Genomic DNA, 26,396 nt, shown 5'->3' with positions numbered 1-26,396 from the left:
AGTTAAATGATATAGAAAAAAAGCTATTCTGTCTCTCCATATGTCAAATTGCTTGTTTTATTTACACCTACCAATCCTAATCCCTTTTATCACAACAAGAAAAAAGACGGCCTGTAATCTCAGGTTGTCACCGTTCGACTCTGAATCAAACAGGTGGGGGATGAGATATCAGCAGCTCTAGTTCATTGATCACCGTGTCTCTGCTGCATGAACTGATCAGACTGCGTTCATGCAGCAGCAACGTTATAGGAAACGCACCTCAGCGAATAACTACAACCGACACCACAAATATTGTATGTGAACAAAACACTAGTTTGTCCTGAAATAGCTGTTAGCTAAACTTAACTTAAGAAATGAAAATCTTAGTGGTCTCAGTCGTATTAACTTGTGCAGATAGGCTGCCATAGCACCATTGTGTTTTTTTTCTAATAGAAAGCTGCACTCTCAACATGTTCAACCATCCAGAATTATTGCTACGTTATGAACGTTTGTAAGAAAGCAAACCGTGTGCAAAGCCGTCAAGTTTTCAGCGAGATCAGAGTGTTAATGTTTGTTCAGATCACTCACGTTCCCTCACATTCACTACATCAGACCGTGACTGCCTGACTGTGGAAAGATGGCGGCCAGTGCGGACGTTGGATTCTGCGCCGTGAGACATCTAGCCTTCTGTATATATCTATGGTTATAACTAGCGGCCATACAATAAAAGTAGCGTATCTACAAAGATTGCATGACTGTATAAAAGAAAGAACGAAACATGGTGTCAGAAGCGGAAACTTAACGCCGCGGCTGAAGACAGAACAACAAGGCGCTATAAAGGCTGGACGTTTTTTCAATGGAGCTAAACGGCTAAGCTAATACCTGACGAACCATGGCTTTTTCGATTCCTGTACCAGACGCAATGGACATGAAGGGCGACGTATATAACAACTGGACATTCTTTAGAGCACAATGGGAAAACTATGAGATAACAACGGAACTGGACAAAAAAGAAGCAAAAGTAAGAGTAGCCACCCTGCTTACAGTAATGGGCAAAGAATGTCACATAATACAAAGACATCTTCACATGTCAGCGGAGGACAGAGACAATCCACAGAAGAATCTGGATGCACTACAAAAACACTTTGAACCTTCCAGAAATGTAATCTACGAGTGCTACGTATTTAACACTGCACAGCAGAGTCAACATGAGTCAACAGAGCAATATGTTGCAAACCTGAGAAAGCTAGCAGACAAATGTGAATTTGGTCCCCTGCAAGATGAATTGATCCGTGACAGATTAGTGCTTGTGACTAAAAATGCAAGTACACAAGCACTCATGTTACGTGAATCAGAACTCACACTTGCCAAAGCAATAGACATGTTTAGAGTCAGCGAACTAGCACAAATTCAAAATAAGATAATAACTGGTGTGGAACAGGAGAATGTACACTTTGCACATGACAAACGCTCAGAGATGCGCCCCTCATTTGCACCTCAGCATAATTACAAAGAGCATATGGGACATGCAAACAAAGATAAACGCCCAAATAATAACCTCTGTCGTTACTGTGGAGCAGTGCATGACAGAATGAAATGCCCTGCATTTGGCGTCATCTGCAAAGCCTGTGGAAAGAAAAACCAATTGCCACTGCAAGAGTGTGCAAACAAGCCCAGCGCAAGACACAGGTGAACTTTCTTGGAGAAGACAGAGTAGAGGAGGAAGAAGAAATGGAAGAGGTGTGGTTCCTATCAAACATAAACGCTATGGAACAGGGAAACGAGAAATGGCTTGTCAACCTCAAAGTAACACCGTACATGACTGAACCAGTATCATATGACCCTAGCCATACAATCACATGTCAATTGGACACAGGAGCCACAACCAACGCCATAAGCTTCAGAGATCTACAGCTCATCACACAAGATGGTAATCCAGACATACCAGCCAGCAAAGCCACCATTAAACTGTATGATGGGTCACAAGTGAAACTAGCTGGGTTGTGTCACCTCAAAGCTGACCATGATGGACAAACACACGACCTGAAGTTTCAAGTTATACACACGTCACAAATGCCTCTGCTTTCTGCAAAAACATGCAAAAGACTCAACTTGCTATTTCATACACCACACAGATATGTCATCTACAGCGGTCTCACGCAGCACAACAGGGACGGATATGCATTTCACAACCACCACAGAGGACATCATCTCAAAATACAACAACGTGTTTGAAGGCCTTGGCTGTCTTCCTGGTGAACTACACCTCGAGGTGGACCCTGACATTAGGCCTGTGCATCAGGTGCCACGACGAATTCCCATTCCGCTCAAACACAAAGTCACTGAAGCCATACGATCCATGGAGAAGAATGGCATCATCAAAAGAGTCACAGAGCCAACACAATGGATCAGCAACATGGTTGTCATAGAAAAGCCAGGAAAGCTGCGCACCTGCATTGATCCCAGCGCACTCAATAAAGCTCTACGGCGGTCACACTACCAGATGCCAACAATAGAGGAGATACTCCCAGACATTGCAAAAGCAAAAGTATTCTCCGTGCTTGATGCCAAAGATGGCTACTGGCAAGTCAAACTTGAAGAAGAGAGCAGTTATCTGACCACCTTTTGGACCCCGCTTGGCAGATTCGGGTGGCTAAGGATGCCTTTCGGCATAAAACCAGCTGCAGAAGAATATCAACGCAGGCAACATGAGGTGTTGCAAGGCCTGACCGGTGTAAGTGTCATTGCAGACGACATTCTTCTCTACGGCTGTGGAGACACTTCAGAAGAGGCACTAACTGACCATGACAGAAACCTGACTGCCTTGCTGCAGAGGGCCAGGGAGGTCAATCTAAAGCTCAATAAAAAGAAGCTGAAACTAAAACTATCCAGTGTCCAATACATGGGACATCTTCTCACCACAGAGGGCCTTCGCCCTGACCCAGAGAAGGTGGCAGCGTTTCAACACATGCAAACACTCACTGATGTTAAATCGCTACAGAATACAATATTTATATTCCCTGGTGGAAGATGACTGGGACAACAGTCAAACAGACAGCAGACTCGAGCACATAGTTGGTGACAGGAGGGAAGGGGCTTCAGAACTAGAACGGGCTCCAGTGTTGACTGATGTGCCAAGTGTCCCCCAATCTGGACATTTAGGCCTCAAGCAGACCAGAACCAGATCCAACATAAAACCTCCTGAGAGGTACCGCAAAGGCTTTGTTGTTTAAACTTTCTGAAGAAGGAATGTCATCTCTTGTTTATTTCTGTGCCACTTTGTTCATGTGGACTGTTCATTTTTTTCTAATGTTTAGGAGAGTGAACTAGTCATTTCTGTTTAACCTGTAGCCAGCTATTGTTGTTGCTGGCCACGTAACTCTCATCCGGTCACTATTGTCCATTTTCAACTGCTCTCTTTCCATATGTTAAAGGAGATGTTACGAAAGTTAACCACTAGATGGCAGCCAAGTTCCATGCAATATGCAGCGACATCTGGTGCGAGTTGATGACGTTGGCTTCCGGGTGTTTTACCTGATGAGCACTGTTATAACTTGCGGCCATACAATAAAAGTAGCGTATCTACAAAGATTGCCTGTCTGTATAAAAGAAAGAACGAAACAAGGACAGGAGTTGGGGAAAGAACACCTCACCCCATCAACAACCACAGAATCAACGAGGCAAACGTCCCTGTCACTGTCCCGCCACAAGGGGCGAAACGTCAATGAATGGTAGTTCATGGTTGATGACCCTGCAGCTGACCCGTGGGCACCGAAAGAAGTGCGACAGGCAGCAATGCCAAGCAGGAAATGTCTCCTACCTGTACATTTACAGTAAGTCATAAAATAGCTATATTGCATTTATTTTTCAGTGTTTTAAGAGTCCTTTCATTAAAAAGCTAAATACCATGAAGACACATATTTTGTGGAAGCACACCCACTCCCACATTCAGGTGGAGGTCCTCCACCCCCGCGAGATGTCCCGGTGTTGAAACTGTAGGAGGCGGTGACTCTCACTGGAAGTGTCGGGACTGTTCTTCGCTGTAGGGGAGCGCTCCTCGTGGAGCAACTCTACTTCCGGTGTAGGGAATGCGTTATGCAGCGTTTTCTTGCTTTGCATCGCTCCTCTGATGAAGTGAATGTTTTTATGTCCTGCAGCGTGTTGTTTTTTTTTTTTGTTTTTTTTTGCGTTTGCACCACGATCCTTTTTTTGTACCGTTTTAAACTTGTATTTGTGTTTGTGACTTTGCGTCGTTTCCGTGCTCAAATAGCGTTGTCCCGTATTTGGTAACTAAAAAAGCTGTCCCGTAATGAACTGAGACGGGACGCACTTGACTTTGTCTCCACTCCGCCGCTCCGGCAACCCCAGTGTCCACGCTGAGAACTCTGTCCTCCGCAGTTCTTGGCATTTCGGCTCGCATTCCCAGAGGTGGGCAATGGGCATTCATTGCTGAATGTTTTAAAAAGCTTCTCGCGCGTGGTGGTGGGGTTTAAAGCGGGTGCACTGGGCTTGGACATTAGCGCAGCCGGAGGAAGAACCCTGGTTGCGGGTGCCCGTTCATCGGCAGGTGGTGCTATGTGTGCGTGATGGTTGTGCGTTCACCGGAAGAAAAAAAAAAAAAAAAGATTATTGATGAGATTGATTATATTATATTGATTGATTATAGATTTCCTTGTGCGCTGAGAATGTGCAAGTAGTGCGCGATTGCGCAAGCAAGCAGCTTAGAGGGAACATTGGTTAAGATGCAATAAAGTAAATACACTATGAGTCAGTAAAGTACCCGTTCTCTACTTGTTCTGTAAAATAGTGGTGTGTGTGTGTGTGTGTGTGTGTGTGTGTGTGTGTGTGTGTGTGTGTGTGTGTGTGTGTGTGTGCCAGATAAATATCAGCTGTTTCCCACATTGACTGATGTGCTTTTGAAACTTTGATCTTGTCTTCATGGTGTTGACTTTCTAAATGTCTGTGGTGAATACATGGAGATCTTGACAGAAGAGAAATCTACCAACAAGCAGAGACTTTATCTGGATTGTCTTGTTGCTTTATTGCTTCAATTCAACAGTTGATCATTGACTTGACATTGTTATGCAGTATAGACTGATGGTATATTTCATGACTTATTGATTGACTGTTGTCACATTGAGCCAACAAGCAGAATCAGAAGACAAAATTCTCTCACAATATTTACATGCATTCATCTGATTGTTGACAAACGGATCAACAGTCAGAAGGTTGATCAGATGGATGAGTTGTTGAAAGGTCAAAGGTCAGGGTGGAAAGGTCCAGAGTGGAAACAGACCTCAGCTGTGTTTCCACAGTAATAAAGTTGTCATGTGGACTAATGACACATTATTAATCTGCGGGATGAATGGGCTGCAGAGGAAGAGAAAGAACGTGGCACAAACATCCAGCAGGTGGACAACAGTCACCAGGAGCACCAACAGGAAGTGGCGTCCAGGCCCCGCCCACCCTGTGATTGACAGCCGGAGACACTGGGTAACAAACGTGAAGACAGAAGAAGAATCAAAGGTGAGAATTCAGCTCAGAGTCTCTCTGACGACTTCAGTCACACTTTCATCAACTCAGCTGAAGAACCTGAAGGAACATAAAGTCCAACATGTAGCGGCTGAGTGAAGGAGGTCTGGACTCTGTGGAGGAGCTCCATGGTTCCAGAGACGCTGTAGAAGGACAGAAGACCTGCTCTGTGGTCCAGGTACACTCGCACTCTGGAGGACCGAGGACCTGAGACACGAGTACTCATGTTGTTGTGACGAAACCAATATTCACCTGGGTAACAATATAAACTCCAGGATTTGTCATTTGCTGTGTCTCAATTCAGGTTCTGCACCCTTGAGGCCGAGTGTCCTCCGTCTGAAGGAAGCGTTCTTAGAGTTCCCAGCCTAGAAGGACGGACCAAACCCCGCCTCCCCGGTAACCACTCGGGACGGTCTAGCCTTCGGCGTATTTCCTCGTTTCGTCACCGCCGTTCCCTCTGGCTGGCCAACCCCAGAAGTGACGTTTCTATAGTATCACGCTAACCATTGGTTCGCCATCTAACGATGCCGTTGAATGTTCAAATAAATAAAATTCTACGTTAAAAACTGGATACTTTATGTGAAACGTCAATATTTAGATTTATATGTCGTGTCTTAACCAGTACATGCCGCTAATTTCAGCTGACTTCCCAGGATCCCACGATGCTTTGCAGCAGCACGCAAAGCATCATGGGATACCCAAGTACGCAAAGGATAGTAGCGGTGTATCCTTGGAATCGGCTAAAACGAGTGCGTATTTACGAGTGCGCATTTTGAGCGTCCTAAACACTCTCGTGAATTGGGACAAGCCTTCGCGCAGTGCGATGACGCAACTTCCTTTCAAAATGCGCACTTCAAGGATGCAGAACCTGAATTGAGACACAGCAATTGAATCCAAATCTACTTTCCTCTGACCTTCCTGCTCTGCCGATGTTCCTGTAGGCCACTGCTACACCAACCCCCTAAAATAAACCACAGAAGTCCCTCCCCCTTCTCCACTCAACCTCCCAGTAACATCGTCCAGTCAGACCTTCTCTACTCAGGACCTGCTTCTTGTCAGTGAATCTGTCTGGATGATCACAATAAGACTGAACTTCCTCCATGAATGTCACTTTTCTGTTCTCCTCAGATAATAACAGACGTTTGTGCACTGTGCAGAACTTGCTGTATTTCATCTCTCAGCTTGGTCCAGCTGCTGCCACGTCCTCAAAGTATCTCAGAGGACGGATCTCCAGGCTGGAGGAGTCTGGAGACGGACTGAGTGCTGGCAGTGAGGAGAACCTGTGGAGAAACTGGCTGTGGTCCAGTGTGTGTGAGATCTTCTCCAGCTCAGCGTCTCTCCTCTTCAGCTCCATCATCTCCTGCTCCAGCTTCTTCTCAAGCTCTTTGACTCCACTCACTGCTGCCCCCTGTGTGGATCCGACCTGCTGCTGCACCTCAGAGCGTCTTTTCACCAGCAGACGGATCATCTGGGTGAGGATCTTCTCGCTGTCCTTCACTGCTTTATCAGCAGAGCCGTTGATGGACTCCACCCCCTTCAGGTCTTCCTCTGTGTGCTGGATCTTCTGCTGGATCTTCTTCCTGGTCTCCTCCAGCTCTCTCTGCCTCCCAGGCCTCTGTACTGCTGCTGACACTGTCTGATGACCTTTATGTTCATCCATACAGCATAAAGCACAGATGATCTTCTGATCAGTGCGGCAGAACATCTTCATCACCTCATCATGACGAGGGCAGATGTTCTCCTGGAGCTGCTGGCTGGGTTCCACCAGCTTGTGTCTCTGTAGGGGAGCAGCATCACGATGAGGCTGGAGGTGAGAGTCACAGTAGGAGGCCCGACAGACCAGACAGGACTTGAGGGCCTTCAGTTTCCTCCCAGTGCAGACATCACAGGCCACATCTCCAGCTCCAGCATAGCAGTGATCAGCAGGAGCATCTTGGAGTCCAGTCCCCCCCCCCGCAAAGAAACTTGGCACGTTAACTTTGCCGACACGTTAGCGTAGCGCGACAGCGATAGCGTGCTTCCCCCCCCCCCCCCGTCAACGTTAGCGCAATTTCCAACCAGCACTGCAGAGAGAAAGGCAATATCCAGGTGGAGTGAAAATACATCCCAGTGCCCACCATCACAGGCATATAGACGTAGATAAGATAAATTGACATAAAATACCAGAATGTTTGTCAATTTTTCATTAAAACATATTTTATTTATTTAGTTAGATAAAAATGTTTCCTCCCAGCACAATATGTATTTGTTAATTTAACTCACATTCCTGCCATCATCTTAACACAATTCAGTGTCACTTTTAAGTTGGAAAAGCATAATAATGAAATGACTTAAATGGCACATTTCAAGTAAAACAGTTGCTATTTAGTCTATTTGTGGTGGTATGTGAGTTATACTTCCCATAAAAAGACTTCCTTTTACATCAAGAATATTTAAATTTTTCATAGATGACTCCCAAAGAGACAGACATATTCTGTCAAGTTCTAACCTGAGGACCACTCTGTCTGGTCCAAAAATAATTAAATTGAATTGAGAGAGATTTGCTCAGATTTTCAGTTGACCTGTTGATTTGATTTCTCTGATTAAAATTAAAACAAAGTCTGATATTTGGCAGCTTGTTTAATTCTTATACATAGGTATAAAATACATTTTTTAAAATAACATTCACAAGTTTTCGTTGTAAAAGTCATCATTTTCATATACACAAGTTGGACATCTAAAAGTATCGGTATCTGTATTGGTAACGGGATACTAGCCTTGGTATCACCTGGTATCGTATCGAAAGGAAAAATAGTGGTATCGCACATCCCTACTTCCACACACACACACACACACACACTATACTGTAAATGGCTGCAGTTTCCTTTACAAAAGTGCTACAGACGTCATTCAAACATCCATGTGTTTGTCTCATCAAGACCTATATTTTACATTTGACAGCCACTTAAAAAAAAATGCAGGTCAAAAATATGCATCATTTGCATACACAGGCATATGATGATTAGACCTCTTCTCCCTCTTTGTCAACACACAAATGCCTGCAGTTTCCTTTAGAAAAGTGCTACAGACGTCATTCAAATACCTATGTGTTTGTCTCATCAAGGCCAATATTTTACATTTGACAGCATCCTCAAAAAAAAAAAATGGAGGTGAGAAATCTGCATCATTTGCACAGACTTCTTTCAGCAGATGTCGCCGGGCGTCGGCAGAGGACGGGGGTCAATTGCGGGCGTCGACAGGGGTCAGGCGTCATCGGGGGTAATCGGGCATCGCGTCGGCCACGGCGGCTCAGTCCCGCAAACGCTGCTTGCAGCTTTAATTTATTGTTTTGATTTAATTTAATTTATTAGTGTTAATGGCTGCTGAAAAAAGGGGATGAATAGTTCAAATTCGAGTTGAAAGTAAAATATACAAATGTTGGTAGTACTAGTAATCATTACTAAGTACAGTTATGCCCATCTGTTATCTTTGTTGGGCTTGAGTTTATGATTATTTTTTTTACCCTGTGCATCTTTTGTTTTGTTAGTAGTACTTGTCATTGCTCCAACACGAATAAACATGTTGCGTCCCACTAGATGGCGCATTTGCCTTATTTACAAGCACCACGGTCATCGGAGCTGATTGCTGACACTCTCAGCAGCGTGCGTCTACGAAGGTCTACTAAGATTCCACAATCTATTACACCTCGTGAGCAAAACAGGCTACAGGTAAAATTAAACATCTTCAGTTGAGCAACTCAGGCAAGTTAAACTGATTTTAAAACAAACAAACACTATAATACTAGGAAAAGAATCGTCTACATGTCAATAAATACAACAGATTGAGTATTCATAAAAAAAAAAAATATGCTTACTTTAAATAAGAAAATCCAACAAACCAACAAGTGCAACACTAAAAAGCAAACCAACAATTAAAATAATGCTTAATTGCCTTAGCTTCGTCCCACACTTATCAGCTTAGCTACTAAGAATAACACACATTATTCACCTGGACAGAAGGAGGTTCTGAGGAACGTGTTGGTCCTGGAGCTTCCTGGTCAGGATGTTCGGGAGATCCCTCGGGCTCAATGTCTGCAGCGCCAACATATTTTAGAATTGCTCCTGCAGAGACAAAGCTCACTAGATCATCAAGCAAAACAGATCAGAAGCACATTTTCCTATTTTATTATTACAGTGATGTTGCAGTAATATAGGAAAATTAAAAATGTATTTGTTTTTAAATTAAACATTATGATTGCAGTGTCCCTTTAAAGCTTTTACCCAATTACAAAACTGTCACTTTTAAGAGTTTTTGGCATTACTTTACACACTGTACTAGTTAAAGTAATAAAACTAAGATAAATGACCCACTACCACAATAGTCTAAAATAGTCAACACCATGCCAAAAAAAGTATTTCCATAAAATATTTCTTTGAATTATAAAACAGTAGCACATTTCTAATTAAGGGCCTACAAAATACAAACTAAGCTTAGTAAATTCATCCTAAGTTAAGGCTAAAATAACATTAAGAGTCAAATATGTGAGAGACAACTTCCACTGAACAATAACAGGGGACTGACTACAACAACAACTACAACATGCCCTCCCTCCCTCCCTCCCTGTTAGAATGTGAATGAACGGGTGTGGAGTCAATCAGTCATTCCCATGGCAGGATAGGCCAACATGGCAGGATATGGTCAACTTTCATAAAACAAACAAAAACGCTGATTCATGACGAACAAATATTAGCCAGCCAGCTAACATTTATCCGACGCTAGCTAGCTGGCTAGCAGGACAAATAAACAAACTTGGGGGGGGGGACAACAGCGTTTCACCTCCACCTCTCCAGCCCACATCACAAACAAATAACTTACCTTTCCCCTTTGCAAGTTTTTCTTGATCAGTTTTCTTTTCCTTCCGTTTTTCCGCACCGCTGGGATAAGTCCATTTTGATGCCATTATGGTGTCTGTTTGTTTTTAATCCTCTCGCTAACGGGAACGAATGGTAGCTATCAATCATTCACGTCATACCTGTCGGCGTCGCCGGCCCGCTACGTCACAACCTGCGTGACAGTGCGGCAAGCCCCCAGAGTCCAAGATGGCGTCCCATTCCTTTCAATGAAGTTGCTCACCCAGCGCATGGCTCCCAAAAACCTTTTGACTTCCGCATTGATGGGATAATAGAGCATGCGCAGTTGTGTCAGTGTGGAGATCGTCACTGATAGACGTGCGTGCTCACGAACCGTACAAAATTCATTCATTCATTCATTTTCCATACCCGCTTAGTCCCGAGGTCAGGGTCACGGGGGTCTGCTGGAGCCTATCCCAGCTGTCATAGGACGAAGGCAGGGTGACACCCTGGACAAGTCGCCAGTTCATCGCAGGGCCCCGTACAAAATTCAACATGGAAATGAATGTATTTTTTATGGAACAACTGACGATTGTTGTTTCAAAATTGTATCAATAATAATAATAATAATAATAATAATAATAATAATAATAATAATTATTATTAGTATTATTATTATTATTATTATTATTATTATTATTATATTAATAAAATAGTATTATTATAATAATATACTATTATTTGTGTATTAAACAAGTGAGCAATGTGCCACTGAATAATAAATGATAATTCTTTGAAGCAACTCTCTATGGACCATAACAGCACTGCCACACATATTTTTTTAATTAATAACCTCTTTGGAAAGCAGACAAAGTAATAAAATGATTGGTCTATTTATTTCATCAGAACTAAAAAAATAAAAAATAAAAACTCAACGATCTTTAAAGTTCCTCCCTTTCTCTTGCACCTGTTGATGTGTGTAGCTAACACAAATTTGCAAATATTTTGTCGTCCTCATGGAATTAAACAGCACACCATGTTAATTTATCAGTGAGTGCTCTCTCTTTTCACGCAATTCATCACTCTTAACATGTAATGCTGAATCATGAAAGCTATGGAGCAAAAAATAATAATTACATAAACGACGAGTGAAATAAAATGTGTCATTCATTCAATAAAGATTTCATTCATTCATTCATTCATCTTCTATACCCGCTTATTCCTATTCAGGGTCACGGGGGTCTGCTGGAGCCTATCCCAGCTGTCTTAGGGCGAAGGCAGGGTGACACCCTGGACAAGTCGCCAGTTCATCGCAGGGCCACATAGAGACAAACAACCATTCACACTCACATGCACACCTACGGACAATTTAGAACGTTCAATTGACCTCACGTGCATGTTTTTGGAGTGTGGGAGGAAGCCGGAGAACCCGGAGAGAACCCACGCAGACACAGGGAGAACATGCAAACTCCACACAGAAAGGTCCCAGGTCCGGGCCCCGGAATCGAACCCACGACCTTCTTTCTGTGAGGCGGCAGCGCTTTTATTTCATTTAACAAAGCATATCATTATTTCATCATGCATTTAATTGTTTTGTGGTCCTGTGTTTTAGTGCTTCATAATTGTATTCTGTTGTCAAATTTGCCCATCAAAGTCAGATTAGTAATCCTGTACATCAGTTTAAGGAAAACCAATTCTAGGTAATGGATTGCAGATCTTGTAGTGACCTGTTACAATGGAAAGAAATGTATACATAATAAGTACGTCTGTGTGCCCGATATTTTAGCTAACACTAAACTTTCTGCACAACTGTCTGCATTGTGTTTAAGTTTAAATTAGTTAAATATGTTTGCATACCCAATTTTAAGTAAAATTACAGAAAAAAAAAATTGTACATTTATATTTGGAATGTTTTGCTTTTTACAGCTTTCCTTTTGGGGACAGAAAAAGGTTGCACAAATGGGTGGAAAATGTGAGAAGAAAAAACTGGACACCCAATGACAACTCCAGGCTGTGTGCTCTTCACTTTGAGGAGAAATATTTCATTTTGCGTGGTGAGAGAAAGTGCCTAACTTCAACAGCTGTCCCAACCATTTTTAGTTTCTTCAAATCAGGTAAGAGCATGGCTACCAAACAAAAGGTAAGTGAGTCACACACACACCCACACACACACGTGATTTTGATCAAATCTTTGACCACACATATTCTAAAAAATGTAAAGAGGTGTCAGAGATCTTGGAAGAAGACAGTTTTCTCGTGATTCAGGAACCATGTGACAGCCATACTGTGTCTGATGTAGATGTAGAGGTCACAAATGATGTACAGATCACCAATGATGAAGAGGTCACAAATGATGTACAGATCACCAATGATGAAGAGGTCACAAATGATGAAGAGGTCAGAGCAACAATGAAGGGATTTTACATTGACTGTTCAGTTAACATGTTCAATGTTAAAATATTCACATGAAAAAAACTTGAAAATCATTACGGCAGACGTAAAAAAAAATTTGTAAGAAAGTGTTGAAAGTTATCTTGAAATCATTTATGAGGATACTCATTATAATATTGATGAAGTGTTATTTCATGTTTTGTTGGCTGTTTCAAGGGTTTATTTAGTTTGTTGTGACACAATCTAAGGTTCAATTTGTAAAGAAATAAAAGTTCTTGTGAAAAAAGATAGTGGTCAAAGTGATATTAGTGTTATTTGTGTTTGTGTTTTTTGTAGTCTTGTCTGGATTTGTCCTGTTCGTTTCTGGTCTGTGTTTGTGTTCCCACTCTTGGCCTGCACCTTGTCGTGGTGAGTGGGCTTTTAACTAAGACAGGCCAATTATATATATTGTGTGAAGCCAGCAAAACAGTCATTATTATGAGAATTATAACTGAAGCACACTAAATAATACACCATCAGTCACATTTTGCTTTTCTGTTATTAATCTAATGTGTGTTATGTCAAGCCTCCACAGTGGCGTGCTGCAGTCAGGATGAGACGAACAAGGTGAATGGATGGACGGATTGATGAGCCCAGCGAGCCTCCACCATCCACAGACAAGCCAGTCCCATTTTCCACCCAGAAGGATGTCTCTTCCATCTATCTTTGCCTGCCAGGGAAATGCAACCAAACATAGTAATTACAGATGGTGTTGTCTCTGTTAAAGTGACACATGGGGAAAAAAAAAAAAAAAACATATATATATATATATATATATATATATATATATATATGTATATATATGTTTTGTGATTCATGTTCATGACAATAACAATCGAACAGATTTTCTTCATTCTTCCAATGAGTTTCGCAAACAAACATGGAATTTTCCCTGGATCATACTAATACGTTTGTAGATTATATAAAGAAAATTATAAAACACATTTTTTGCAGTTTTATATTAAAGCAGATAGTCAAACGTAAATGTAGCGTGGTAATGTTGCGAAGACACATTTATTTTTGTTTTTCTTTGTTTCTTTAGAAGCTTTTATTTTGGTTTTCTGTGGAAGCACAACAGATAACACACATGTTAACGTCCGCTACTACGGTCATAGGTCTCACGAGCCACTTGAGAGACTTCCTCTCGAGCGTTATCTACTTTTTACATTTCAAAACACAGATCCATACCCGACTTCGACTTGAACTTATTAATCATGTCGTTTCCCACATTCAATCTTACTCGTATACGTTTAAATATTCACATTTCTACTGAATAAACATCCCATAACGTTAAACGAACACTAACGTAACCGAGCGTCAACCCCGCCTCCTGGTAACCTAGCAACGGGCTAGCCGTTGTTTCCTCTTCGCTAGGTAATCACTCAGAGACGATACATTCAAAACGTAAATTTAACTCACATGCCCTCGATCTCAGACTTCAATTACGAAACAGCCACACATACATTTGCTCTTATTTTCAACCATTTCCCCTTCTCACCTGTGGAAGCACAACAGATAACACACACGTTAACGTCCGCTACGACGGTTCGCTCCACATAGGTCTCACGAGCCACTTGAGAGACCTCTCTAGCGTTATTCCCCGGGGCGAACACGACCTCCACTGGTAGAAGTGGGTAACTGCACCCTGCTCACTGATCACTCTCACACATGCCACAAACCACAACAAAAGCAGGAACAGTGCTTTGCCACAATTATGCTACATAAACACGTCCTGGTCCCCTCTGGATCCTCTTTTCCGGTCCTCGCGATCACTCTCTTGGCTGCGGTGGGCATGGTTCTGCCCGCGGTGTCTTCCTTTGTCAGGGCATTCTCTGGCCCAGTGACCCATGCGGCCGCAGATGTGGCACGCCCCCTTTTCGCCTCTGTCTCCGCTAGTCGCCCTTCGTCGGTTGTCGTTGTTCCTGTAGGGCCGTCTCGCCGTGTCACTGAGGTGCTTCATCATGGTGAGGGAGGCACGCTTTATCTTCTTGTCCTCTGCATCGCTGGCCTCCTGCAGAAGCCTCTCAGCGTGCACTGCATGACGTCGGACCTCCCTTCAGCCGGGCATCTTCAATCCCCACGCAGCAGCTTCTGTTAACTGCTTTGGCGATCTGGGGGAGCAGCCCTTGTCTGAAAGCAGTGATGAGGCTGGCCGTTTGGTTGACGGCAGTCCTGATGAACGTGGCGACGCTGCGGCGTCGGTGCTGGAGTGCGCAGGGTTGTACGGTGGTAGCGTTGGATGAGGGCAGGTGGGAGGAGGGAAGACAGGCATGTCCAGGAGAGGGTCCCTCGGGCCTGTAAGAGAAGGATACAGACGATTTGGTGCATTTGAATGCTCGTGTGTGAGTGGCTCCTTTTCTCCCTCCTCTGGGGAGTGTGTGTGAGCGTGGGCACCCTCTGCCGTTATCTCTGTCACCCCTGTGCTCCAGCGCCCAGCGCTGTTCACACGTTTCTTTACTTGTTTCCTGTCCCTGACCTCTGCTTCAGGTTTCCAGAATGAAAAACACCTTTCATGATCTTTGATGATTTGAATCTCCCACCTGTTTGGGTTTTTCTTTTTTGTAACCTTTCCCTCGGCTATATTCAGTTTATCCCGGAGGTTTCTCAATTCCTCCATACTCAGTGATCCCCCCTCTGGGAAACCACACTTTTCAACCCAAACATCCAACATATCAAGACAATCTGGACCGTATTTTTTCCGCATGTCGTCCACAATTTGTCCCCCCTGGGGAACTGCAGCAGCCACTTTGCTCTGGTTCTTCCCCATCCCTGTCTAGACTTATTACTTGTAGCTGCACAGGCGTCCCTGTGCCCCCTTTTTTTACCCAGGCGCAAAAAGGTAGAGAAAAAATTCACCCCTTCGGTACTTAGTCACCAAAGGTTTTGCCCGCTCAGCCCTCACCAACCTTCTTGGATATCTGGTGAGCGGGACAGGCCCGCGATATGACCTTGACTGGCGCGATATTATGATTTAGCGTACGTTACGCTCAACGTCATTCCGTGCGGCAGGTAAAAAAAAAGGTGGTGTTGTCCGGGGTGTCCCAATTCCATCGCAAGCCGATCGGAGCCGATTATCACCCGGGTCGTTTGCGGGTTCGTTGACCCGTTTTGTCGTGCAACAGCTGCAACTGCAAACTGCAGGCTTCAATTTACCGACGCCTTACACATGTGATGGCATGGAGACTGTGCATTGTAGCAACATCAGTCCCCTCAGAGAGAATCTTCTCCAAAACAGGGCAGATATTTACAGAGAGAACAAACAGGATCAGCCGCACAAAGATGAGGCTCTTGGTTTTTCTCATTGTCAATCTTCACTAAAGGACAAAACTGTTATCTGAATGCTGATTTTTTTTTTCTTTTTGTTTTTACACATTTTAATTTATATTTTGTTGTGTGAGTTTCTGTAAGCGTATGTTGTTTGACTTTACATTTGTGTCGTAGTAAAAAACTAAATGTTTAAAATTGGTAATAGTTATTTAGATAGAGGCACCTAGACCCACCTGTGGGTCATAACACCCCCTCTCTTAAGAACTAAACCCTATTAACATACCTACAAACAAAACTAAACAAGAAAAACCTCAGTTCCCCTGAAATAAGAATTCCGCAGCTAGTCCACATGTATACGTGATAACGCATCTGCCAACACATTATCAACCCCCCTTCCTGTGGCAAATCTGGAGATTGAAGTCTTGCAGGAGCAGAGACCACCGCATCTACGGCTGGTTTGATTGTGCATCCTATCCAGGACCACGAGGGCATTATAGTCTGTAAAAACCTGACCCCAAATTAACATCAAGATGGGCACTGTCAGAAGGAGAGCCAAAGCTTCTTTCTTAACTTCCCAGAATTGACTCTGTGTGCGTGCTGCTTACTTGTGGCATGTCCCTCTACGTCTATGTCATGGTGCAAAACTGACGTATGGCGGGGGTGGTCAGAAAACAATAGTGGGTGGCTCTCAATTAATTTAACAATATCATGACGGGCTGATGCAGGCAAATGGGACAAAAACAAGCTTAAGTTATTCATAATTTCAGAGTTTCCCAGGCACGCCGAATGAACACAGATTTTTTTTTTTTTTTTTCATGAGCCCTCCCTCCGCCAATGGGCACGGAGGGGGCGGAGGCTCAGGCGACACATTTTTCCTAGCGACGTAACGCCCGGTTCACACTGGACGCGGAAGCACCACAAAGCACCGCAAAGCGCCGAGCGCTTCCATTCGGCGCCCATGTTAAGCAATGTAGTAGTTCACACCAGACGCGAACAGGCGCGCGGCTCCCCTCGCGGATCGCGCCATGCATTTAACGTCAGTTCACTGGACGTGGAAGCGAAGCGCCGCCGAGCGCTTCCATTCGGCGCCCACGTTAATCAATGTGGTGGTTGTGCGGCTCGCGGCATGCATTTGTTGTTTCGGCGTCTGCGAGCCGCGAGCAGTCCTCGTCAATAGTACAGGAAGTCGCTCAATAAAAACGAGAAAATCCGGTGAATTTTCAAAATAAACTAATTTCAAAATAAAAACCCAATGACTTGTGACCCAAGACTCTTGTCTTGAGATGGACACCTGAGTGCGTGTTTCTATTTATTTACACACACACACACAAAAGTGAGCTATGGAGCGGGCTGGCTACGGGGCGAGGGGGGGCGATGACGAAAATGATTTATTTATTTATTTTTTTTTTTAAAGAAAAAAAAAAGAAGTGAAAAAGTGGGAGTGAAAAAAAGAGTGCAGCTGAGCAGAAGCGCTTGTCGACCGTCGCGGAGCTTTTCGCGTCTGGTGTGAACCAGTTGGAGCCTCGCTCGCGAAATTCGTTGGCGCGGCGCTTCCGCTTCCATTGAAATGAATGGCACGAGCCGCGCGCCTGTTCGCGTCTGGTGTGAACCACTACATTCAGTGCGTTTACATGGCACTAGAGAAAATCGAATTATTGCCTTAGTCCAATTATGATCGGAGACCTCACGTGCATGTAAACACCTTACTCCGATTATGATTGGAGTTTGAGAACTCCGATTGGAATCGGAGAACTCCGATTGAGACACCCAGATAATGCGATTGGAATTCGAATTTCTCTGCCATGTATATGCCTTAATCGGACTATTAACTGGACAATGCGAGTGCGCATGCGCCACGCCTCGCTCTCGCGACTCATGACTGCATAACTACGTCGTCTAACAAAACAGACGGCGCGAAAAACAACCTGGCAAACGCGAATAAGAATGTTGACATTTGGAGAGAGGATGAGACCGGGGCGATGCTTTCTCTTCTAAAAGAGATGGACATATTAAAATAACGCGCAACGGAGACCTTTTTAAAAAGGGTAGCGCAGCAAATGCAGGGCTCCGGCTTTGCGCACCCCTGAACAAATACGTATTCCTTCGTATTTATGTTTCTACCTTTTCGTTCACATTTTTTGTAAGTTAGAAGAATTTTAACTTTGTAAATAAAAGCACAGCAAAGACATATTTTCCTGATTTGTTTTTATTTGGGTAATTTCGCTGTTATTCTGCTGGAAACGGCGTGCAGCGGCACCAGCTTCCTCCACGGTCGGCACTTTAATGAGCGTGTGTATAACTGAAGACACCGTTCCTTTGCAAAACCTGTACACAAACTCTCCCACCAGTCTGCTCCGAACCCGAATCCAACAAGAACGAGAGTTTGGGGTCCGTAGCGACGGCACAAAGCGTAGCATCGAAGTGTTGTTGTAGCCCTCCAACAGCAAACAACGTTCTTGTCTGCCTTTTAAAATAACCAGGAGCACAAGAAATAGGGTACACCTTATCTGCAAAGCAAGTAACACGTACATTATGAACTATCGTTCCATATCATAATAGATTTAATATGTCAACCGAAAGCAGCTGACCGGCTGAAAAGACTCACTCCACCCCTAAGTGTTGGGAGGAGGATCCGTCAATAATTTGAATTTCTCAGCTGCATGTATACGGGGACCAAGGTGAGAACTCCGATTGGACGAGAAAACCGAATGATTGCTTAGTCCGATTAAGCTCTGCATGTAAACGCACTGATTGATTAACATGGGCGCTGAATGGAAGCGCTCGGCGATTCGCAGCGTTTCACTTCGCAGCGCTTCACTTCGCGGCGCTTCGCTTTGCGGAGCTTCCGCGTCCTGTGTGAACCGGTCGTAACTTTTCAATATTTTGACGTGGCAGACGCGGGACGATCGTTTTCTATCAGGAGTGTGCACTACATAATCTGTATCGGAAAGTTTGCGCTCCACGACATACGGACCAGAAAAACCAGCCTGCAAACCGGAACCGGGTAACGGCAACAATACCAACACTCGGTCGCCTGTCTCAAAAACTCGAGCCACAGCTTTCTTGTCAAACTGACGCTTCATTTTAGACTGGCTGGCGACAAGAGTTTGGTGAGCAGTTTCACAAGCACGATGCAAGCGTTCACGGAAAAAAAATGACGTAATCTAACACATTATTCTCTACTCGTTTAACATCGGAAAGCCACATACCCCTTAACAGACGCAAGGGTCCTCTCACCGAACACTAAATCAGCTGGGCTGAACCTGAGGGACTCCCACACATACAATCGACGACTGAAGATACACTTTATGCTGCGGAACCATCACTGTGCTCATTTTAACCCCCCCCCCCCCACACACACACACACACACACACTAAAATATACGAATTGCAGTAGGTTGGTTTTGTTGCTCTTGGTTGTCCGTTAGTTTTTTGAGAGTTAGTAGTAGATAGATCCCTAGATAGTAAGTTTGATAGATGGATAGAAATAGATAAGTTAGTTAAAGTTACACACACACACATACGCACATATATATATATATATATACATATATATATTAACCTCTTTCAATGAACTCCAAAACATACATGGTCAAAATCCATATTATTATTATGTTGTTGTTTTTTTTAAATGCTCATACAAAACAAAAAAAAAGTGTCACATCCACTTGTAGTGCATTATTTTTGCCAGCAAGCTTCTCTTGTTACGACTGACCACATTGACCCATATTGTCCATATACTCACCTGAATCAGGTGCCCTGCAAGGGCAACGACCTTCCCCGAGGTGATCGGTGGAGTGACGCGCAACCAGCACGTGACCTCTACGACGAGCTTCCACCCACGGAAGTGCCATAGGAGGACATGGATTAAATAGTATGGCTTGTCCACCAGAAGGCTGTATTATGGTGTACATAATATAAAACTTCTGCCCAGTTCTGCTTGTATTGCAATGGTTGGTGTTCCTGAAGTTTAATTTTTCGTCCCTTTTTATTTTTTACATCCATGTTTGTGATGAAATAGTATTGTGAATCGCTAGCTCGCATTGCATGCTGGGAAACAGCGTCACTCAAGGAAGTTTTGGCTTCGCTGACACGGTCCTGAAGGGAAGTGGGTTTTAGTGCACTGGAACGGGATGAATGTGTTTAATCAAGCAGTACAAACCTGATTAATTGTCTTAATACTTCACTTCGAATGGCCATATTTTTCCTAATGGAAGTGCTCTCTTTACGTTGGATTTTTCTCATAATTATTTGAAGTGTAGGCCTGTAGTTGATGAGGAATCACGGTGTGCTAACGCTACTCAAACAGCTTCGATGAAAAAAGGGAGTGTGATTTGGGTTTGTGGTACATTATGACAATCTTGGACTTGCAAGACTGAGGCGACGGTTCAATTCCCATCAACGTGTATTATATATGTGTTATTTAGCTCATCTGTTCTACATTTTAAATAGATCACATTTGACATCTGACCCACTGAACACTTACTATTGAACATATTTTTAAACTATGGGCTATTTAGTCTTGTTTTAGGATATAATATAATTCATTGCACAAACTGTCAGGCTAAGTATAGAGCTATAGTCTACTACAATCAGTCGTGCCAAAAAAGAGACATTGACTTTATTTTTCATTTTTATTTTATTGTGTCAGCATTGAACCATACAAGCATGTAGTGTTGTCCAACAATAATGCATGGCGAATCAAATCCCAAACAATCTATGAAACAATGAACACGTTTCTATTGCACTTCATTTTATTGAGCACTAGATGACCTCCTCGAGCACTGTGTCATTGAAGCCTCGAGTAATGAACCATTTTTTGAAACAAGTGTCGAAGCTTCAACAAAGCCTCGATCGGCCATCACTACCTACGGCTGCGTGCTCTAACACCATTTCAGAAGTGACTAACTGCAGACTTGGGAGCGGAGGAGGGATGACAGTCAGGCTGGCTCGACTGCTCCTCCTTCTCAGCCGTGGCGCGTCCAATCAGCAGCCGACATCCAGGACCGCACCTGCAAGGCGTCATCCACTCTCTCTCTCTCTCTCACACACACAAAATAAATTGTGTTCAATCATGTTAAACTTGGTTGGGGCACAGCCATGGCGCTTTATATTTTATTTTTATTTTATTTTGTATTTTATTTTGAAGTTAGCGCTTTGCATTCTGGGCGATCCTCAGTACAGAGGAAGCCCATGAAGCAGGTGAGACGGTCTCCTCCCTGCTGAGACAGAAATTAATGCAATAAGTTGAGCTATGCTTCATCTAACTGTGTTTCAGTGTTTAAATGTGTGCTGGTGTCTTTCATTTAATTTTTTTTTTTTTTTTTTTTTTTTTAGCAAAGTTCGTTTTTTTTTTATTGCTATTAAAAACGATTAGCATGCTAGCATGTCCATTAGCAGCACACAGCTCTCATACGGAGCACGTTGTCTCTGCAGGAGGTGACCAAGTTTCACGGAGCAAGTTATGGTTGTGTCCCATTCTGTTTCAGGTATGTGTGTGTAACTGGAAGAATGTTACAGTGTATAAAAATGGAGCTTTAGGGAGCGAATTATTGAAATTGCAAATGTAATTTTTTTGTATTTTGTAGAAAAATGTATTTTATTTTTAATATTATTTGTATTGTAGAAACAACAACTATAAGATCACTACTTCAGTACAGAGGAAGCCCATGAAGCAGGAGGTGACCAAGTTTCACGGAGCAAGTTATGGTTGTGTCCCATTCTGTTTCAGAGAATAAACTGCTGCTCCACACCTGACTTCTGCAAGTCTTCATTATACAGCAAGCAGGACAGAATAGGAGAGGTCACATTGGTGCCGTGACTCGAGACTCTTTTGTTGTGCTACCGATGCTGCAGAGCGACCCGGGGACTCTTCTGCTGCTGCTGTTCATCTGCGGTCACTGAAGTCGGTCAGATGTGTTGCTTTTGTGCAGTGTTAGACATCAGATAGAGGGTTTATGTACTTTTATTTGATTTTTTTTTTTTTTTTTTTTTTTTTTTTCAGTTTCCAGTCTAGGCCTTTTGTGGTTTCATCCTTTTGTTTTGTGGTATTGTGTTTTGTTAACTTTTTGGAAAGATCAGTAATCCTCAGGGTAATGTTTTTGTAACTCCTTTTGGTGCTGGCAGAGGGAGGGGTTTTATGCATCCTTCAAGTTTACTGTTTGAGAGTCCTGTTCGGGGGGGTGGTGTAGTGTTGGGTAATCAGTGTACACCTGGGCGCCCCTTGCTCAGTACTGGTGTTATCCCTCCCCCCAACTCAGATGCAAACCCTCATGCCCTTGCTAGCCAGGGCACGCATTCCCCTGTCCCGGACAGGCACAGCATGTGTTCCCCTGCACCTACCCCTGATGTTATTGCTGCTAGTATTGTAGGTCAGATGGGTGATGCATTGATTCAACAGGTCAGCCAGCGGGTGGCACAGGACATTATCTCTCACCTCAGTGCATCTGTCACTACGCCTTTACTCAGTGCTGCCCCTTCACCTGCCCATGCTGATATGCTAGCCAGTTCCCCTTTACAGAGTGCTACCCCTCGACCTAGCCATGCAAATGTGTCTGCCACAAATGCTTTTGACGTGTCCCATTTGCAATATGTCCCTCATCGAAAGCTGAAGGAGCCCCCCTGCTTCAGAGGAGACAACTCAGACTCTGTTTCCGTCCAGGAGTGGGAGGAGCTCATGAGGAGTTTCATTAAGAGGGGGAATCTGCAACCTGAGGAACAAGCGGAGGAGATCCTTGTTCATCTTGGTGGCAAAGCAAAGGATGTTGTCAGGTTTGGGACCAGGAACAGTGGTATTAACATCACCTGTAACCCCGATGCCATTTATGGTCTCTTGCGGAAGCACTTTGATTCTGTTCCGTGTTCACCACTCCCATTAGCAGACTTTTACACCACTCTTCCTGGGAAGGGTGAGGATGCCTTTGACTACTGGCTTAGACTGAACCGCGCTGTTGACTTGGCCATTGAACGTCTGAAGGAGCAAGGAAAGTCACTGAATGACTCAGTGATCCCAACAGCTGCACATCTGGATCATCAACAGGGAGAAATGACTCTGAATATGACATTTACACCATGGAAGAAATCAAATATTGATTCTTTATTCAGGCTGGAGAACTGCTGGTTGACAAAGCTCAGCTGTGATTGGCTGCTCTCAGCTCTGAAGTCCAACCCCTCCCACCTCAGAGAGCTGAACCTGAGTTGGAACCCCCTTAAGGATTCATCAGTGAAGGAGCTGAGTGGTTTTCTGCAGAGTCCAGACTGTAAACTGGAGACTCTGAGGTCAGTTCACCCTCTTCACTCTACAACTTCTATCACTCTTGTTGTTGTTGTCATGATTTTCACTTCACTGCTGTTGGAAATTCAATTTGCAGACACTTTTTTTTTGATAATGAATGAAAGGGCGTGTTTTCATTGCCTCACCTCGCCTCGCCATGGTATGGTGTTGGGGTGTTTGCACTGGCCGCTACACAGTTGTAGGGGGCGCTGTTTTGGTACCTCAATCCCCCAGGGTCCGAGCAAGACGAAGCGAGTTTAGTGGTGACGTAGCGACGAGCAGGGCACTGGATTGGCTCCGTGTCCGCGTTGATGTTCCCTGTCAGAGCGGACATCCACGCCAACTCCTTTGACACAGAACTTCCGTGTCAGGTACATTTTACCGTGAATACAAGTAGCTACTATTGGTGTTGTACAAGTACATTTATGTGTATACAGTTTTTGAAAACAGCTTTTTCAATACATGTTTACTTTCGTCTTTTGGGGAGAGGCAGGCGAACCGGGAATGCCCTCGACGTCGCGAGTGTGTTCAACCATATTCGCGAAAACGACAAACGGCAAATGGCGAAGCGCTCGGTAAAGAAAACAAATCGAGTTGCTCCTGCGTGAGGCACGGTAAGCTAGGGAACCCCAGGAGTCTTGAGGAAGAAATACTGATTCGTCGAGAGGACGTGGCTCTTGGCCGCGAGGAAGCCTCAAACACCGCGGCATATAACAAAGTCGTCCTTGGCTCGCGAGGGCAGCTATTTCAAATAAGGAGGCGTGTTTACTGTCTGTTTTTCTGTTTGTTTGTTTTTAAATAAACGCTATTTCCCGTTGTATCCGTCTCGTGTTTACTTTTGGTGAAAATATGAAGGTTGAACTACACATTTGCTTGCATGGAAAACGAAACAATAAATTATAAATGTTGCTGCATAAATGATCAACTGTGACTTCAGTGAGGGAAAGTGTTCTTTCTTGAACAGAAAAGCAACCACAGACCGAGCAGCAGGTATGAAACAACTTCTACTTTGTCCATCGCTGCGCTGTTGTGTATCGCACAGAAGTGATGCTGGGGAAAACATTGTCCCGCTTTACCGTGTCGACTCCGCCCACGGTCTCGTAATCACAGAGCCAATGAAAACGCAATCGTACCGAGGCGAACCGTGGTGAGGCGAGGCAATGAAAACACGCCCTAAACTGGGCTTGAAGGTACAGTGGGTAAAATCCTCCCATCTAGTGGTCAGATTGCAGACTGCTTTTGTTGCAGATTCTGAAGTCGACGTTTCACTTTGATGTTCAGAGTGATGACACCCTGGTAAAATTCCATCGTTATAAACTCTCCATCATTTCTTCTCTATTCAGGTTGGAGTACTGCTGGTTGTCAAAGCTCAGCTGTGATTGGCTGCTCTCAGCTCTGAAATCCAACCCCTCCCACCTCAGACACCTGGACCTGAGTCAGAACCAGCTGCAGGATTCATTAGTGAAGGTTCTGAGTGGTTTTCTGCAGAGTCTAGATTGTAAACTGGAGACTCTGAGGTCAGTTCACCCTCTTCACTCTACAACTTCTATCACTCTTGTTGTTGTCGTCATGATTTTCACTTGACTGCTGTTGGAAATTCAATTTGCAGACACTGGTTTGTGTTTGAAATGAGTGGAACTGGGTTTGAAGCAGGGGTGTCCATTAGGTCAATCGTGTGGAGTCCTCGTCACTTCCAGCAGGTAGAATGGTTCAGGCAGGAACTCAGTGATCTTGGTCATAATGTACGATGTGCTGGATTTTGTTTTTATATGTGCTGGATTTTACAGTCAAAGGTAAATGAGACGAATCGGCTTCTGCACCGCTCAGATCAAATAAAGGAGACATAAAGCAGATTTCATTTTAAATCTGAAACTATAATAATTGTTAAAATCAATGTATACTTCAGATACCTGCATTCTGTATGAGAGCAGACAGGGACAGCAAAAAGAGTTTGGCTGTTGTTTTCTTTAAATACACGCCAAACTACCGTGCTTGTCGCGTGAGCCTGCAATCCTGGCGTAAACTGACGGAGACGCCTCACTCGCAAAATACGCTTCAAAGTCACGCACAGCAGAAGCACCGGAGATCCTGGGAGATGCTGCTAGCAAAACATCTGCGTTCCACACACACACACACACACACACACACACACACACACACACACACACACCGATTGTATAGTAGGTAGATCTTTTTGACTTGGTCATTTTAAAAGTAGCTTGCATGTTGAAAAAGTGTGAGCACCCCTGGTTTAAAGGTACAGAGTGTAAAATCCTGCCATCTGGTGGTCAGATTTCAGATTGCAGCGCTCATTCACTCACCCTCTCTCCTTTGTTGAGTGTCAGATTCTAAAGTCGACATTTGACTTTGATTCTAAACTCTCCATCATTTCTTCTCTATTCAGGTTGGAGGGCTGCAGGTTGTCAGAGCTCAGCTGTGATTGGCTGCTCTCAGCTCTGAAGTCCAATGACTCCCACCTCAGACACCTGGACCTGGGTCAGAACCAACTGCAGGATTCATCAGTGAAGGAGCTGAGTGGTTTTCTGCAGAGTCCAGACTGCAAACTGGAGACTCTGAGGTCAGTTCACCCTCTTCACTCTACAACTTCTATCACTCTTGTTATTGTTGTCATGATTTTCACTTCACTGCTGTTAGAAATTCAGTTTGCAGTCACTGGTTTGTGTTTGAAATGAGTGAAACTGGGTTTGAAACAGGGGTGCCCATTAGGTCGGAGAGAGAGAGAGAGAGAGAGGGAGAGAGAGAGAGAGAGAGAGAGAGAGCTTTAAGAGTGGAGTCCTCGTCACTTACAGCAGGTAGAATGGTTCAGGCAGGAAGTCAATGATTAGAAAACACGGGGGTTGTGGTTGATCTTGGGGTGAATTCCAATTCCTCCCTTAACCCTCAATCTCAACCCTCAATCTCAAAAATGCACGCTCTCTGCTAGGTGCAAATGCTGTCCCGATTCTAAGAACGTCCAGTTGAGGGAGGAGATTAAGGGCTGTATCGCCCTCAATATTGAGATTCTCCGGGACCACCCTTGGCAGTGAGGGCTACCCAGAAGGCATTGTGTATTTTCGCCAAGACAT

General features: G+C 44.0%; 1 protein-coding gene across 1 annotated transcript in view; it reads left to right on the top strand.

The window, feature by feature from the left end:
* The window catches only part of LOC142892483 (NACHT, LRR and PYD domains-containing protein 12-like), a 380,988-nt gene that overhangs the window by 123,503 nt on the left and 231,089 nt on the right, over positions 1-26,396 (top strand). Inside the window, exon 8 of the mRNA XM_076032679.1 lies at positions 25,715-25,888. Within this exon, the coding sequence (XP_075888794.1) occupies positions 25,715-25,888 (174 nt within the window). The remainder of the gene's footprint in view (positions 1-25,714; positions 25,889-26,396) is intronic.

This window comes from Nelusetta ayraudi, unplaced genomic scaffold, assembly GCF_046127955.1.
Source record: "Nelusetta ayraudi isolate G7.1 ecotype Tasmania unplaced genomic scaffold, CSIRO-AGI_Nayr_v1 ptg000034l, whole genome shotgun sequence".
Classification (NCBI taxonomy): Eukaryota; Metazoa; Chordata; class Actinopteri; order Tetraodontiformes; family Monacanthidae; genus Nelusetta; species Nelusetta ayraudi.
The sequence above is the reverse complement of the archived record's forward strand: the minus strand, read 5'-3'. Positions and strand labels throughout refer to the sequence as shown.